Source organism: Haliaeetus albicilla, chromosome 3, assembly GCF_947461875.1.
Source record: "Haliaeetus albicilla chromosome 3, bHalAlb1.1, whole genome shotgun sequence".
Taxonomy (NCBI): Eukaryota; Metazoa; Chordata; class Aves; order Accipitriformes; family Accipitridae; genus Haliaeetus; species Haliaeetus albicilla.
The window spans coordinates 44,099,551-44,116,335 of NC_091485.1; the positions used below are offsets into that span (position 1 = coordinate 44,099,551).

The 16,785-nt window shown below is 39.5% G+C and overlaps 1 protein-coding gene across 4 annotated transcripts in view; it reads left to right on the top strand.

The window, feature by feature from the left end:
- Positions 1 to 16,785, top strand: part of ZFHX4 (zinc finger homeobox 4) — a 152,826-nt gene that overhangs the window by 130,871 nt on the left and 5,170 nt on the right. For all 4 annotated transcript variants that reach the window (XM_069779549.1, XM_069779546.1, XM_069779548.1 and 1 more), the window contains 4 exons: positions 1,174 to 1,307; positions 1,457 to 1,657; positions 4,439 to 4,556; positions 5,987 to 11,383. In XM_069779549.1, the coding sequence (XP_069635650.1) occupies positions 1,174 to 1,307; positions 1,457 to 1,657; positions 4,439 to 4,556; positions 5,987 to 11,383 (5,850 nt within the window). The remainder of the gene's footprint in view (positions 1 to 1,173; positions 1,308 to 1,456; positions 1,658 to 4,438; positions 4,557 to 5,986; positions 11,384 to 16,785) is intronic.

The window sequence follows — 16,785 nt, forward strand, 5'->3', positions numbered from 1 at the left end:
CCTTATGTGGATTGAAAAAAATCAAGATAAATCTTCATGCACAGCATACAATCAGATTACCCCTGGACTATATATTTACGTTGGGTCTGATAGCAATCAATGGTTTAGCTTCATTGCATTTCAAGATGTATTTGCACCCAGTGTCCAGTGATAGTGTCCTCACCCTGGAAATAATTTAGTTGCAAATTGACTGGAAGATGGTGAAAATTGAAAGTTAAAATTAGAAATACTCATAATAAACAGCAGAAAAAAGGTCAGATGATGCCGCTCTATGATGAGATTGGAATGGTTGGTAAATGAGGTTTTGTGTTTGTCGTGAGATGTATGTGACATGCCTACCCAATGCTCTTGTAATATCCAGCCTAGCAGAAGAGATTATCTGGCAAATTGACGCTGGAAAGAATTTTCTGATGGACTGGGAAATTAGAATTGCACTCTTTTCTTTGATGTGTGCAAGACTGGGCCACATTACACAGCTAGTTCAGGCATAATATTAAATATAGTATTTAATACTTAATAGTAGAACTATCTATAGAAAACAATCATTTTCTGGTTTTGATCACAAATGCCAGACTGTAAAAATTCACAGTGTAAACATCTAAGGCAATCCCAAATGACTGATCTTTGTATATAATTAATATTAAGTTAGCTCTGAAATCCTATTCTCCACAGTATTTCTTTTAAAGCCTCACTATATTTAGCTTCAGAATTGTAACCAGGCAGGAGTTATCAAAACAGCACAATAATCATATTGCTCAGACAGTTTAGAAAAGAGAGAGGGTAATTAAACAGCAGCAAATTAATTATTTTGGAAAACAAGATTTTTAAGCAAAAGCTGATTTGTTTTAATGTAATACACAAATTCATACTGAGCTACTAAAGAAAGAACATTATTGATTCATCTTTAAAGGCAACCTAAGGTTATCTAAACAGTAGAGAAGAGTCCATTTTTAAATGTATTTATAGAGTCTCCATCAAGGATAAAAGTGTATTTTCACCTTTGTGCTTACCAGAGTTGTTTTATTCTTTATGTTTATATTTTTTCTCAGAACTTAAAAAAAAAAAAAAAAAGACCCTCAAAGACAATACAGAGCTTTGGAATCACAGCCTCTTTGTAAACCAGGATATTTTAAAGTTTAAAATATGTTCTTAAAAATTATGTTTTTGGAACAGGAATAGTCACACCAGAGAAGGAACCAAAATTGAACACTGTGGTAGGGGCACAACAGCTTCTTCTGGCAAAAGAAGAGGATGGTGCAGCTAAAAAATCAAAGCCTCCAGAGGACAATAAATTTTGTCATGAGCAGGTAAAAGAAAAATGTAACAATTTAATTGCATTCTAGAACTCTTTCAAATAACTCAAGAATGAAACAGAGATGATATGCTGTTGAAGTAGCAATATCAGCAAGTTACAAAAAGCACACTGACTAATAGCCTTCATCTTGATTTTTTTCAGTTCTATCAATGTCCTTATTGTAACTACAATAGTAGGGACCCAAATCGTATCCAGATGCATGTCCTGTCACAGCATTCAATGCAACCTGTTATCTGCTGCCCCCTCTGCCAGGATGTCCTCAGCAACAAAATGCATCTCCAGCTTCATTTGACCCATTTGCACAGTGTGTCCCCTGACTGTGTGGAGAAACTGCTCATGACAGTAAGTGTTCCAAATACTGATGCACATGCTACAGAAATGTACTTGGGCCTCTGGGCAATGTACTTGTCGTGACATAGTATTCAGGTAGCCCGAGGAGAGGAGGGGAGTGGGTCAGGACTCTGAGGTTCTGTTGCCAGCTCATCCAGTGACTGACATCCCTTGGGAAAATGACTGAGGGTGGATTTCAAAGATGCTGAAAACCTGCAGTTCCTCATTGACGTTAACCTTGGAAAAGCAAAGCCTGTCCATGTCTCTAAGTGCACACCTGCAAATTGGGTCTAATAATATCCAGGTCTCAGAGGTATTGTGACTTCTGTTTGTAAAATAATAGGAGTTCCCTGCAGAATGTAGTTCCCAAACACAGAAGGATTCCTATGTATAGCTGGGCTGTACTTGCGTTTTATTACATGAAATTCACTGTAAAATATCAATAGTCATGCTAATTGGAGAACATGATTATCCTGTTTCTTACTTTCTGCCTCTGTATAAAATACCTTTTAGTTCTTTGTGAATAAATGTGAGTATGAAACAGAAAGGCAAGTCCAAGAATAGGTAGGAATCAAGTTAGGTCAGTTCTCTAGGATATGGCATATCTGATTTCAGGTACCTACCCTGGATCATGCAGGGACTTGAACTGGCTTCCCCATGATTGGGATGAATGCTATAACCAGCAAACTATTTGGAGGATGAAACACATTCCAACCTCACCAGGAGAATCCCGTTCTTCACTACAAAATTGTACAAACCATGTCAAAATAATAAATTTTTCTGAAAAATAATGACTCAGCACCATTCAAAACAATGTCAGTAAAGACACAATCAGATCTAGAACGTATTTATTATTACAGTATAGATTCAGTTAGAAAATAGACCTCCTAAGACACCCTGATTCTGGTTGTCTTGCCTTTTTAGAAGGAAATGCACTTGGAGATCTCAGGCATCCACCTCCTTAGGGATTTATTTCTGTATCCATAGATGACTCCTTCATTTATATGGTTGTGGTTGTAGGCCTACCACCTCATTCCCAAGTAAAGTGGGAAAAAAATAGGAAAGAATTAAAAGAGCTCTCCCCTGAAGGTCTAGGGTTCCTTGTGCCTAGTGCTGATGAGCAAATACAGAATTGGGGATTATTCTTTTCTTTTCCTTGGTTTTCTACTAACTATAGCTCTGCCAGACCATGTAATTTTGGCCCACCACAAGGCAAATGGAGTAGAAATTTAACTTTCCCAGACCTTTTTAGGAAACTGGAAAAATGTGGACACCACCACCCCCCCCCCATATTGAGCAGCATCAGCCATCTTTTCAAGTTCTTTGTGATTCCCTCTATGCTGATAGTGGGGCAACTTTGAAAGCTCTCCTCTCCTCCCCAGGTGCTGGGGAGTTGTCCGCGAGGAAAGCCAAAAGTTTGTTTGACAGAGAAAGAGACTGCAAAACATAGTCTGCATCATCTAAATTGTCCTGGTTGCTAACACTAATATGCTCTGTCCATATCTGAACTCTCTGATGACAAATACCTTTATTAGCAAATTTTTTTCTCTGGGATATTTACAGTTATCTACATAATTTTTTTTAAAAGTCCTTCCCTCCCAAATAAACTCAAAGACACTAGTCCTCTGAGAGGATGCTATTAATGCCATGTTTAAATTACAAATATACTAAGCCCTGGGCTTTTTAAAATAAGTCTAGAATATTTTTTTCCAACAGGCAATTGATGTACATACATACATACATAGATATAATTCTTATGTTTCCTAATAAAGGTTTAAAATAATTTGTTAAACTGTTAAAGAGGAACAAAAGGTGTTTCTACCCATACTTAGTAATGTATGCAGCTTCTATTATTGTAGTAATTTACCACCCAAAAATGTCTCCTATGGATATTCTTGTTACTGCTCTATGAAGTAAGGAAATACTACCCTTATGTTAGAGATGAAGAGCAGCAGCATGGTCTGAACTGATTTATCCAAGGTCATTTAGACAGACTCTGGTAGTGCAGGAGTTTGAACCCAGTCCTGCTAAGTCTTAGCATGAAGCCCTAGACAATCCTTTATTTCAGATATGAGTATGTTTTAACATTCCAAGCAGAAGGAAGACATGAAGTGTTGAGCAAATATTCATGTCGACTGAACTAAACTGAGCACTCTCAGACACCTATAAGAATACATCCTTAAGAGATTTCTGTCTATAATTTGAAAGCATAACACAACAGGTAAAGCAGTATGAAGAAGATACATAAGCAATTGAAGACAAGAAAGAAAAATCTTATTTTAAATGGAAGTAAGTTGCTATTTCTGTATGGAAATAAACTTACATTTTTCTTTCAAAGATCATGGAAGGTCCAGCATTTGTTTAAAAAACAATACAGGTGAAGAAAAGTGGGAATGCCCTCAGTCAAGAACTGACTGGTGACCTTATCGCAACATGATCTCCGTCTTTGGAGGATGTCTGAGGAGAATGCCCCTGATAAATCCAACCAACCTGACATAGCCAGCAAAACCATCTTTGTGGTGACATTGAGACGAATGAAATATTGATTGTATGTAGTTCTGTAGCATCACCTTATTGTGGATTAGTTTGAGTTGATTCTCCACCAAGGGACACCCGATGCTCTGGATTTGTGGTCTGTCAGAGCCATTATCAAGGACCGAATCAAGATCTTGGTTTAGTATTGGCAGTCTTTGATCCAGACATGGTAGATCTTTTGAATTATAATTTCATACTGTTGTATAGTATTAAAGTGTGACTTTTCCTGTAATAATACTGTGTTCTTGGTTTTCAAAGGTTCCTGTACCAGATGTCATGATGCCCAATAGTATGCTATTGCCAGCAGCTGCTTCAGAGAAATCTGAACGTGACACATCTGCAACCATTACAGCTGAGGGATCTGGGAAATATCCAGGTATGCAAGAAAAAGCCCAAACATATAGAAGCTAGGTAGGGGCAGTTTAGAAATAAGCCACTTGTTTCTTTCTTAGTAAAGTGAATCCTTTTGGCTTGCATATAGCCACAGAGATAAAAAGAGAAAAATAACAAGGGGCCTGAATTTGGCTGACTGCACCTATGCAGAGTTACCAGGATGCACATGTATGCCAGAGTGTTTGCTTTTGGTGGAGGTGAAATTAAACAGTATTGCCTAGCCACTTTGAAGGTAAGACCCTCCTTGTTTAACCAGCAAATAAGACCCAGTCCTAAAAGACAGTGGCACTTTCACCAGCGTCGATGGGGAATGTTAGGCAAGCAATTCTCCCTGCATTTCCAATAGTAGGTTTCTTATCCTGGACACTTACTGTTTTCTGTGCTGGGAAGCTGCCTTGCTACCTCTCTGTCATGGTTTAATCCCAGTCAGCAACTAAGCACCACGCAGCTTCTCACTCACCTCCCCCCTTCAGTGGGATGGGGGAGAGAATTGGGAAAAGAAGTAAAACTCATGGGTTGAGATAAGAATGGTTTAATAGAACAGAAAAGAAGAAACTAATAATGATAATGATAACACTAATAAAATGACAATAGTAATAATAAAAGGATTGGAATATCCAAGTGATGCATAATGCAATTGCTCACCACCCACTGACTGATGCCCAGGTAGTCCCTGAGCGGTGATTCCCCCGCCCCCACTCCCCCCAGTTTATATACTAGATGTGACGTCACATGGTATGGAATACCCCATTGGCCAGTTTGGGTCAGCTGCCCTGGCTGTGTCCCCTCCCAACTCCTTGTGCCCCTCCAGCCTTCTTTCTGACTGGGCATGAGAAGCTGAAAAATCCTCAACTTTAGTCTAAACACTACTTAGCAACAACTGAAAACATCAGCGTTATCAACATTCTTCTCATAGCAAACTCAAAAACATAGCACTGTACCAGCTACTAGGAAGACAATTAACTCCATCCCAGCTGAAACCAGGACACTCTTACAGCATGCTCCTCCCTCTCTCCTCAGACCACCTTCCTCCTCCTTTCTAATCACCTGTCCTACCTATTGTCCCCATTTCTACTCCCTCCGTCTTCCCTACTGTTTATTTCCTTGTTTGGTGCTCCCATTGTATGAGTAAACTCCTACCTTATGACAAAGAGAAGCCTTATGCCACTACTGGGCCAACTGCCACTGCTAGTCTGATCATCATGTTTGAATTTTGCTACTTCTACTTTTTTTTAACCTCCTGTTGGTCCTGTCTGCTTTATCCTCGGGGGCAAGGATGTGTTGCTATATTTTGCTAGGCCAACACATGGCATACCAGGTGCCTTACTTGATTTCTGATGGAAAAAAAATAAATTAATACTATGTGCTGTTCTCTTCTACTTGTGTAAAAGACACTTCACTTTCTTTAACTAGGTGAAAGTCCTGTGGATGAGAAAAGTACCCCTGGGATCGATGAATCAAAAACTGGAATGGAAATTAAGACTGAGGAACAGAAGCCACCTAAGGAATCTACTGAAACACCAGACTGGAATAAGAGCAGCAGTAAGGAGATAAAGACCACTGACTCAATGACGGATCAGCTAAATGAACAGCAGAAGAAGCAACAGCTCTCTGTTTCTGACCGCCATGTCTATAAGTACCGTTGTAACCATTGTAGCTTGGCTTTTAAGACTATGCAGAAGCTTCAGATACATTCCCAGTATCATGCTATTCGGGCAGCTACCATGTGTAGCCTTTGCCAACGTAGCTTCCGTACATTCCAGGCTTTAAAAAAACACTTGGAAGCAGGCCACCCTGAACTCAATGAAGCCGAACTTCAGCAGCTGTGTGCATCTTTACCTGTCAATGGTGAACTCTGGGCAGAAAGTGAAAGTATAGCACAAGATGATCATGCACTAGAACAAGAAATAGAAAGAGATTATGAGATGGACCAGGAAGGTAAAGCAAGTCCTGTAGGAAGTGATAGCAGCTCTATTCCAGACGACATGGGCTCAGAACCAAAGCGGACCTTACCTTTCAGAAAAGGGCCAAATTTTACTATGGAAAAATTTCTAGATCCATCTCGCCCATATAAGTGTACGGTGTGTAAAGAGTCTTTCACCCAAAAGAATATTCTCTTGGTCCACTATAACTCAGTGTCCCATCTACATAAACTCAAAAAGGTTTTGCAGGAAGCATCAAGTCCTGTCCCTCAAGAAACCAACAGCAGCACTGACAACAAACCCTACAAATGCAGCATTTGTAATGTTGCATATAGCCAAAGTTCTACATTGGAAATCCATATGAGATCTGTGCTTCATCAGACAAAGGCAAGGGCTGCAAAATTAGAACCAAGTGGTAATATAAGTAGCGGAAATAGTGCAGCAGGGAATGTTAATAGCCCCAGCCAAGGAATGCTAGAATCTATGAGCTTACCAGCAGTTAACAGCAAAGAAACACATTTAGATGCCAAAGAATTAAATAAAAAGCAAGCTTCTGAATTAATTTCTGCTCAGCCTACACATCACCCACCCCAGTCACCAGCACAACTTCAAATGCAACTACAGCATGAACTGCAACAGCAAGCTGCGTTCTTTCAACCCCAGTTTCTAAACCCAGCTTTTTTGCCTCACTTTCCAATGACACCAGAAGCACTGCTGCAATTTCAACAGCCTCAGTTCCTTTTCCCATTCTATATACCTGGGACAGAATTTAGCTTAAGCCCAGATCTGGGTTTGCCTGGTTCTGCCACATTCGGTATGCCTGGAATGGCTGGTATGACAGGATCACTGCTAGAAGATTTGAAGCAGCAGATACAAACTCAACACCATGTTGGCCAAACCCAGCTGCAGATACTGCAGCAACAAGCACAACAGTATCAATCCACCCAACCCCAACTTCAGTCCCAAAAACAGCAGCAGCAAAGTAGCAAGCTGATGAAAGCAGAGCAAAATACCTTAGTAAGTACAGACTGCCAGCTGATAAAGGATATGCCATCATATAAGGAGTCAGAAGAAATTTCTGAGAAACAAGAGAAGCCAAAGCAAGAATTTACTAATGAGAATGAAGGACTAAAGGAAAACAAAGACATGAAGAAGCCGAAATCCTCAGAATCAGCCATCCCACCACCCAGAATAGCTTCTGGAGCAAGGGGGAATGCAGCCAAGGCTTTGTTGGAGAACTTTGGATTTGAGTTAGTTATCCAATACAACGAGAACAGACAAAAAGTACAGAAAAAAAGCAAGACTGGTGAAGGTGAAAACACAGACAAACTGGAATGTGGAACCTGCAGTAAGCTCTTTTCCAACATTCTTATTCTGAAGAGTCATCAAGAACATGTGCATGGACAGTTTTTTCCATATGGAGCGTTAGAAAAGTTTGCCCGACAGTACAGGGAGGCATATGACAAGCTTTATCCAATTTCTCCATCTTCTCCAGAAACACCACCGCCTCCGCCGCCTCCTCCTCCACCACCACCACCTCCTCCTCCTCCCACTCCTTCTCAGCCTTCTTCAGCTGGAGCTGGAAAAATTCAAAACACAACTCCCAGTCCTTTGCAAGCTCCACCACCCACACCACCACCGCCACCTCCTCCACCACCGCCACCTCCTCCTCCACCACCGCCACCATCAGCCCCACCTCAAGTCCAGCTTCCCGTTTCACTTGATCTCCCGCTTTTCCCTCCAATTATGATGCAGCCAGTGCAGCATCCTGCATTGCCTCCTCAGCTTGCCCTCCAGTTGCCACCAATGGATACTTTATCTGCAGATCTTACCCAGCTTTGTCAGCAGCAGTTGGGATTAGATCCCAATTTCCTGCGGCACTCTCAGTTCAAGCGTCCACGTACAAGAATCACAGATGACCAGTTAAAAATCTTGCGGGCTTATTTTGATATTAACAATTCTCCTAGTGAAGAGCAGATCCAAGAAATGGCTGAGAAATCTGGTCTTTCACAGAAAGTTATCAAGCACTGGTTTCGTAATACGCTGTTTAAAGAACGACAGAGAAATAAAGATTCTCCATATAACTTCAGCAACCCTCCTATAACAGTATTGGAAGATATCAGAATAGATCCTCAACCTTCAGCTGTAGAACCTTACAAGTCTGATGCATCTTTCAGCAAGAGATCATCTAGGACTCGGTTTACTGACTACCAGCTTCGTGTCCTCCAAGACTTCTTTGACACAAATGCTTATCCAAAGGATGATGAAATTGAACAACTTTCAACTGTACTTAACCTACCTACTCGAGTTATTGTCGTATGGTTCCAAAATGCACGACAAAAAGCTCGCAAAAGTTATGAAAATCAAGCTGAAACTAAAGACAATGAGAAAAGGGAACTGACGAATGAGCGTTACATTCGAACTAGTAACATGCAATATCAGTGCAAAAAATGCAGTGTGGTTTTCCCCAGGATCTTTGATTTGATTACACACCAGAAAAAGCAGTGTTATAAAGATGAAGATGATGACGCTCAAGATGAAAGCCAAACTGAAGATTCTATGGATGCCTCTGATCAAACAGTGTATAAGAACTGCACAGCTTCTGGCCAAAACGACTCATCAAAAAGCCTGGCAGTTACAGCAGCAAGCTCTGGCTCTGGTTCTAGTACTCCTTTGATTCCATCACCCAAACCAGAACCTGAGAAGTCTTCTCCTAAACCAGAGCCCACAGAAAAACCAAAACAAAATGAAACCATCGCTAAGCAAACTGATACATCTTCCCAAAGCGCCAAACCAGTACAGTCTACTCCAGTAACCTCTTCTGACCCTCAGCCCTCAGCTTCTCAACCACAGCAACAAAAACAATCACAGATAGTAGGGAGACCTCCTTCTGCATCACAAACCACACCTGTTCCTTCCAGTCCTTTACCAATTTCAATGACTTCTCTACAGAACAGTCTACCTCCTCAGTTATTACAGTACCAATGCGATCAGTGTACAGTTGCCTTTCCAACTCTAGAACTTTGGCAAGAGCACCAGCACATGCATTTCCTAGCAGCTCAAAACCAATTTCTTCACTCACAGTTTTTAGAAAGGCCAATGGATATGCCCTATATGATATTTGACCCCAATAATCCTTTGATGACTGGACAGTTACTTAATAGTTCTCTTGCTCAGATGCCACCACAGACTGGCTCATCACATACGGCACACCCAGCTACAGTTTCTGGTTCCCTGAAACGAAAACTAGATGATAAAGAAGACAATAACTGTAGTGAGAAAGAGGGAGGAAACAGTGGAGAAGATCAACATCGTGATAAGCGTTTAAGAACTACAATTACTCCAGAGCAGCTGGAAATACTCTATGAAAAGTACCTACTAGATTCCAACCCCACGAGAAAGATGCTAGATCATATTGCACGTGAAGTGGGACTGAAAAAGAGAGTGGTACAAGTCTGGTTTCAGAACACAAGAGCCCGAGAAAGAAAGGGACAATTCCGTGCAGTTGGTCCAGCCCAGTCCCATAAAAGGTGTCCTTTTTGTCGAGCTCTGTTTAAGGCAAAATCAGCTTTAGAAAGTCACATTCGCTCTCGACATTGGAATGAAGGGAAACAGGCCGGTTATAGTTTGCCTCCAAGTCCTTTGATATCAACTGAAGATGGAGGAGAAAGTCCACAAAAGTACATATTTTTTGATTACCCATCACTGTCATTAGCAAAAACTGAATTATCAAGTGAAAATGAATTAGCCTCCACTGTATCAACCCCTGTTAGCAAAACTGCAGAAATGTCACCGAAGAACCTCTTAAGTCCTTCTTCTTTTAAAGCAGAGTCTAGTGAGGATATAGAAAATTTGAATGCCCCTCCTACTGACTCTGGATATGATCAAAACAAGACTGACTTTGATGAGACTTCATCAATTAATACAGCAATTAGCGATGCCACAACAGGGGATGAGGGGAACAATGAAATGGAAAGCACGACTGGCAGTTCAGGGGATGCAAAACCTGCATCACCTCCCAAAGAACCAAAACCACTTGTGAACGACACGCTATCAAAAGCTGCAACTACACCTACAAATGAGAATACCGATGATAAATTTCTCTTTTCCCTAACAAGTCCCTCAATACATTTCAGTGAAAAAGATGGTGATCATGACCAAAGTTACTACATTACTGATGACGCTGATGATAATGCCGACCGCAGTGAAACTTCAAGCATAGCTGATCCAAGTTCACCTAACCCATTTGGAGCTAGCAATCCCTTTAAATCCAAAAACAGTGATCGGCCAGGCCACAAACGTTTCCGAACACAAATGAGTAACCTTCAGCTTAAAGTTCTCAAGGCTTGCTTTAGTGACTACCGGACTCCAACAATGCAGGAATGCGAAATGCTAGGGAATGAGATTGGCCTGCCCAAACGTGTGGTCCAGGTCTGGTTTCAGAATGCACGAGCTAAAGAAAAGAAATTCAAAATTAACATAGGGAAGCCATTCATGATTAATCAGACTGGACCTGATGGGACAAAGCCAGAATGTTCTCTATGTGGCGTGAAATATTCTGCACGTTTGTCCATAAGAGATCATATCTTTTCCAAACAACATATTACAAAAGTGAGAGAAACTGTGGGAAGTCAGCTAGATCGGGAGAAAGATTATTTAGCTCCTACAACAGTTAGACAGCTGATGGCACAGCAAGAATTGGATCGGATAAAGAAGGCTACTGATGTGCTAGGATTAACAGTACAGCAGCCAGGCATGATGGACAGCAGTTCTCTTCATGGTATCAGTTTGCCAGCAGCTTATCCAGGACTCCCTGGCCTTCCTCCTGTTCTTCTGCCTGGAATGAATGGTCCATCCTCCTTACCTGGATTTCCACAAAGTTCAAACAGTAAGTCTATAAGGGGATGATTTTCTCATTTAATTAATTTGATCATCTTGCATGGTCACCATCCCCTTCTAAAACACAGCATATTATGCATTCATATCATGCTTGTGAGACTGGTGTGGGTAGCTAAAAAGTACTGCTATGAGGTGTACTCAGTACAATTCTCAATTCTTGCTGTAGCCTGGATGATAACTGATTTTGCAAAAAAAAAAAAAAATAATTTTAATTGAAATCTAATTGATAGGAATGTTTTTGGTCCATATTAGGCTTCTGTAACAAAAGCAATATAACAATAGCATTGTTATGCTTCTTTTGTTTGTTTTGAATGATACTCCTTCAGGCAAAACTTGGGTTAGAATTTTTAATGTAAATTTTTTGTATGCAAATATTTAAAGTAACATCTGATGAAGCACAAAATAGTAATTCCCACATTATCGGCTCATCAGGCATTTGGTCCACCCCTTAGACTAGTCCAACCTGTTGTTTAATTCAGAATAAATATTTAAAATAAAAGGCTGCCCAAGACCCTCTATTATATTTCTGAATAATTGCCTGCTAAGATAAGAAGGTTTTTGTTGAAGGTAATTTGTAATGGAAGTTTCATTGTGATCCAAATTCCAGGAGCTCCTGAATATCTCCTAACCCTAGTTTGTAAAGTCATTGCAGCCATGTGTCTCTTCATTTAGGCTTGCACTTTTAACTGAACATGTAACTCTGTTTTACTGACTGTTTTGACTCTCGTTTCACTCTGGTTTTTGCTCACATTGGAAAGCACTTCCTCTTGCAATAAGTTTCACTGATGTTAGAGAATCAAGTTTTCTGCAGAATGATTTGTTTAGTACTCAAAAAATGAACCTAATTTATTTTCTTGTATTAGGCTCTGATTTTGCAGTCAGAGTTTGTTGTGAGTGAAGCCTTGCAGATTGAAGCTCTCCCATTCATCTTCTAACATTGCACGTTCATATCAAATATGTGCACAGCAGAGTTAGGGAGCTGGTTAAGACCCCTCACCTCATTTTATCCAGTAATCCACTTGCTGTTGATCTTCAAACTTTGATTTAGAAAGCAACTCACTTTGGCAAGTAGGGTAGGGGCTTAATCACCAGTGTTGTTAGACATGCTAAGACTGTAGCAATGTCTTCTCTGCTACACAGTTCTGCTTTGATTGATGATGATCATGTTATTGTTTCCCTAAGTGGTGGTCAAAGCATCTTGTTTTTCTCTTCATTGGATAAGAATGGCTTTCCTTCCACAATGGAGTCTCTGGCTGAGTGCCCTCTGGCTTTTGTCAAACAGTTATTGGCACAGAGAGTGCATATAAAGGAAGTATAAAGTAGCTGTATTTCCTTCTTAATGGCATACAGTGTCCAGGTCCAAAAATGGCTGGTTGTTGTTCATCAAAATTATAGATATGGTTTCTCCATATAACTTCGCTAAACAGCTTCGGTTAGGTTGACCTTCAGGTAAAATGGGCTCTGGAAAACTCAGTCTTTCTCTATACCACTAAATGAAATTTGCTTGGGAAGATACTATTACATTCTTTTACTCTCAAAACCAGATAGTCCCCATGCAAAGTGATTCTTGGGAATGGTTGTGGGCCCATGATAGCCTCTCAGCTGTGCTCAGGAATTGTTTAGGAGAATGCTAGTTGGCCCAGGCCAAAACAGTGGCAGTCACCGTTCTTACTGTTTAACTTTACAGATGGTTTACTTTCAGTTTTTGGGAAATGTTCCCTGGTACTCTTTAACTTGCTAGTATCACTGTAGCCTCAGAGTCTGTAAATTGTCCTGTCAATAATACAAAAGGTATTATTACAGGCTAACTGGTCCATAATGATTAAATTTTCAGTTTTTTTAATTTCCACCAAATATCTCTTCTTTGAGATAAATTTAAATCATTAGTACCATAGCATACACAATGCACTGCCAATTGAGATGGATTTTTACCCCCTTTCATCTTGCATCTTCTTAAGGTTAATTAGCCCATTGTGGGCAAAGCCCACTGCGTAAACTAGCTAGTAAAATCTCATTGTTAAATTTTTCTTCTGCCATATGCTAAATAGCCCCTACATCCCCTTTTTGTTGCCTGGCAAATACTTGCATGCATAAATTTCCATTCCTTAATGATACATAATGGAGCAGTCATAGTGAGTGGAAAAAAATATTTATTTTAATCATTCATCATAGAAAAACAGTAATATACTCAGATGTTCTCCAGTATGTACTCAACACTAGTACCAATTTTCTGCACCTAGTTAACCCATTTCTGTTTCCTTCTCTACCCTGCTTTGGCTGATAGTTCACATTTATATCTGATGCTAAGAATTGTTTAAGAAATATCTTTTTTGGAAGCAGGCTTCCAAGCAAGCTTTTCTTCCAATTGAGCCTATGGTTCTTCTAGCAGCACGTATATGCTCAGCCAGCAGGACAATTGTTCTACATCATTCTTTGCATGAAGGATTTTCTGAAGCTAAGTCCCTGATGACTCACTATCCTATACTTCAAGTCTACTTCTTGTGAATTCCACTGCAAGCGTGTAATGTCTTCTCTTTTGGACCCAGTCCCAAAAATGCACTTCAGAAGTCTCCCTTATATTCAAATATTTACCTGTTTTCACTGATGCTTACAGGGCTGGTAACTCTATTTCCTGTGGCAAAGCCCATCCATTCTGTCCTACATGTTTGTTTAAAGGACAGTGTCAACATTAGTAAGATCCTCACTTTTAAAGAATATGTTTGCTGTTTGCTAAGACAGGGAACTAGTGACACTATAATAGTGAACATTACATTTAAAATTCTCTTTTGTGTTTCTCTTTACTCATGCTAGACAGAGAAATTAGCCTGATTAGTTTCACTGGTTGATACAAGTTTATGAGGGATTTCCACTTTCATGTTGTTGCATCCAGTATTATTTATGGGTTTCCAAAAAGGTACAAAACCCAGCTAAATTTTGCAAAATACTTTTCTTTTTTTAAATGCAGTATTTGCTTTTATGAAAGGTTTGAACTGGAACACTTGAAAATAATGCTAAATTGCAAAAGATGGAAATATTCAAAGTACAGTTCATTTTGTCTTCTTTATGTAGTGCTCAAACTGGACTTTTATTTGCAAAGATTATTAGATTTGTCAAAATAAGATAGCTTCATTTCTCAATGAAAAGATCCATTAACTTTAAATTCAGTTATTTTGTTCTGAAACAAGTGGTTTTTAATGTCAGAACTATTGTGTGGTTCTAGGATGATATGTTGAAGAATCCTCTCAGCTGTGGGATATATTTCTCTAGATAATGTAATTATACCATCTTGTGGCATCAAATGCTGAGCAAGGTCTCAAAATTACTGCTATGTTTGCTCAGCATAATTCCTAATATGGAGTTATTTGGTGGAATTCTAATTCATACAGAATTTTAGTTCCGGCTCATCTTTGTTCTTCAAACCCCTTCTTATTTTCTAGGTGACTGTAGATAGAAGAGTTCACCTGCTGTTTTCAGCTGTTCTTAAAATTCACATTCTCTTTTCTTCTTAGCTTTGTGTTTTTGCCTATGATCCCTTGCAGAAAACTAGTGCTTCATCTTGCTTCTAGCTATTAATACTGGTTCTGTGAACCTTTTAATGTCATCATCATTACCATAGGTTCTTTGCACATCACTTAAGCCTGGGCTGCCTTGAAGATTCACAGAAGCTTTTTCCAAGAATGCACACATCACTGGGTAATATGTACTTAGTGGTTTTTGAAATCTTATCAAGAGAGAAATTTGATTCAGCAGCAATTACTTTCCTTATTATTAGGGCACTAAATTCTGTTCTCTGTTTGCTTTTGGCCCATTGGTAGCAGTTACATTTTTATATTTTTAGCCCTCTGATTCATCCAAGTGAAAGAGAAGTCTCTCCTCTTTGATAGTCACTTAAAAGAGTTAGCAGGATTAGAATGTTTCTTTATGATTAGTGAATTTTCTATTCTACATCTCTCATGTGTGGAAATGGAGCATTAGTTGCATCGAGTTTTCTTCATTTAGTCTTGGAAACCCTCAGTTCTACATTTAACTTTAATAAAACAGGTGGATTTCACTATTCTGTTGCAGCCTGTCTGGATATTTAACTGAATCCTGTGTATTTCAACTAAATTCAGAAGAATATGTGGAAAATGGAATAGATCTTGGCTGCTCTGGGCATCATCAGTATAAGTAGACTGAAGACAATATGCTGTGTAAGGGTTGAAGAGGTTAAGAATAGAAAGAAATCGGAAAAATCCTAAGTAGCTGACAAGCCCAAATAACCATGACAAAGCTGGGGCAGCAGTTCACACTAACTGCATCATTCATGCATTTTCCATCTATAGTATTTATCATTTAATATATTTTCAGCAGACTCCACACACAATTGCCTGTTACTTCCTGTTGAAAGCGTAGGGGCAAGCAATAGCATCTTCAATGTTATTGTGCAGTAACTGTGGCAATTACCCACTTTTTAATTATAACTGTTGTGACTTGTTTCACTGCACTATCTAATCTGTACTCACAATGCATTTTAACTCCTTAGTGTTCCTCTACCGTTAAATAGGAGTAATGACACGGTGACAAACATTAAATGGCCTCTTTGTTAAATCTGATAATTATTCCCTTTGATTCCTAATTGCTTTATTCCTAAGTAATGCTAAGCACCTGGATATTGATGATTTAAACGTCATTCTTGTTCACTCCGTTAGTGCTTCCTAGTAGCTAATACCCATCTAACCTCCATTACAGAACCTGCATTTATTGTTCTCTGTGTGCTAGTAGACTGTTCCCGCTGTTGCTTCACTTTTACAATTCTGTGTATCACACACTTTTTATGCTCTTTTCTCTAGCAAACTTACTTGCCTGAAAAAAAATGACAATGGGTGTAATGTACAGCCTCTTACAGTTAGTTGCCTTTTCTACCCTGTGCCATCATTTAATTTTCTGACCAACTATACATCTGACAGAAGTTGCTTTTTAATAGACTGTTACCAGCCACTGCACTATATCTGGTACTTGAAACACGAGAAAAGATTTCTTCCATTAAGTTATGAGGCATACTTATTGTGTGTATGCACCCTCCAGACAGAACCAGTCCGTCCTTAGGTTGCTTTCTCTAATGAGGTGGAGGACGTCATGCTTGCATGCTTCAAGTAAACCGAGAACAGCAGCGTTCCTGTGTCAAAGTACTTTAGAGCTATTACACTTATTTCCCAGCAAATACTGCATTGACCTGATTGCCGTGGTAAAGAAAAGCTCCGTTCAAACTCTCAAAAATGAAAATGTAAGCTGTGTGGTGTCCCAGTAATGAATAGCATTGACTTGATTGCTTGTTCTGTTAGGTTTTTTGAATGGTCATTTCCTGTTGATATTTACTTATCTAAACATCTTTCTTTCCTTATTATTATTGCA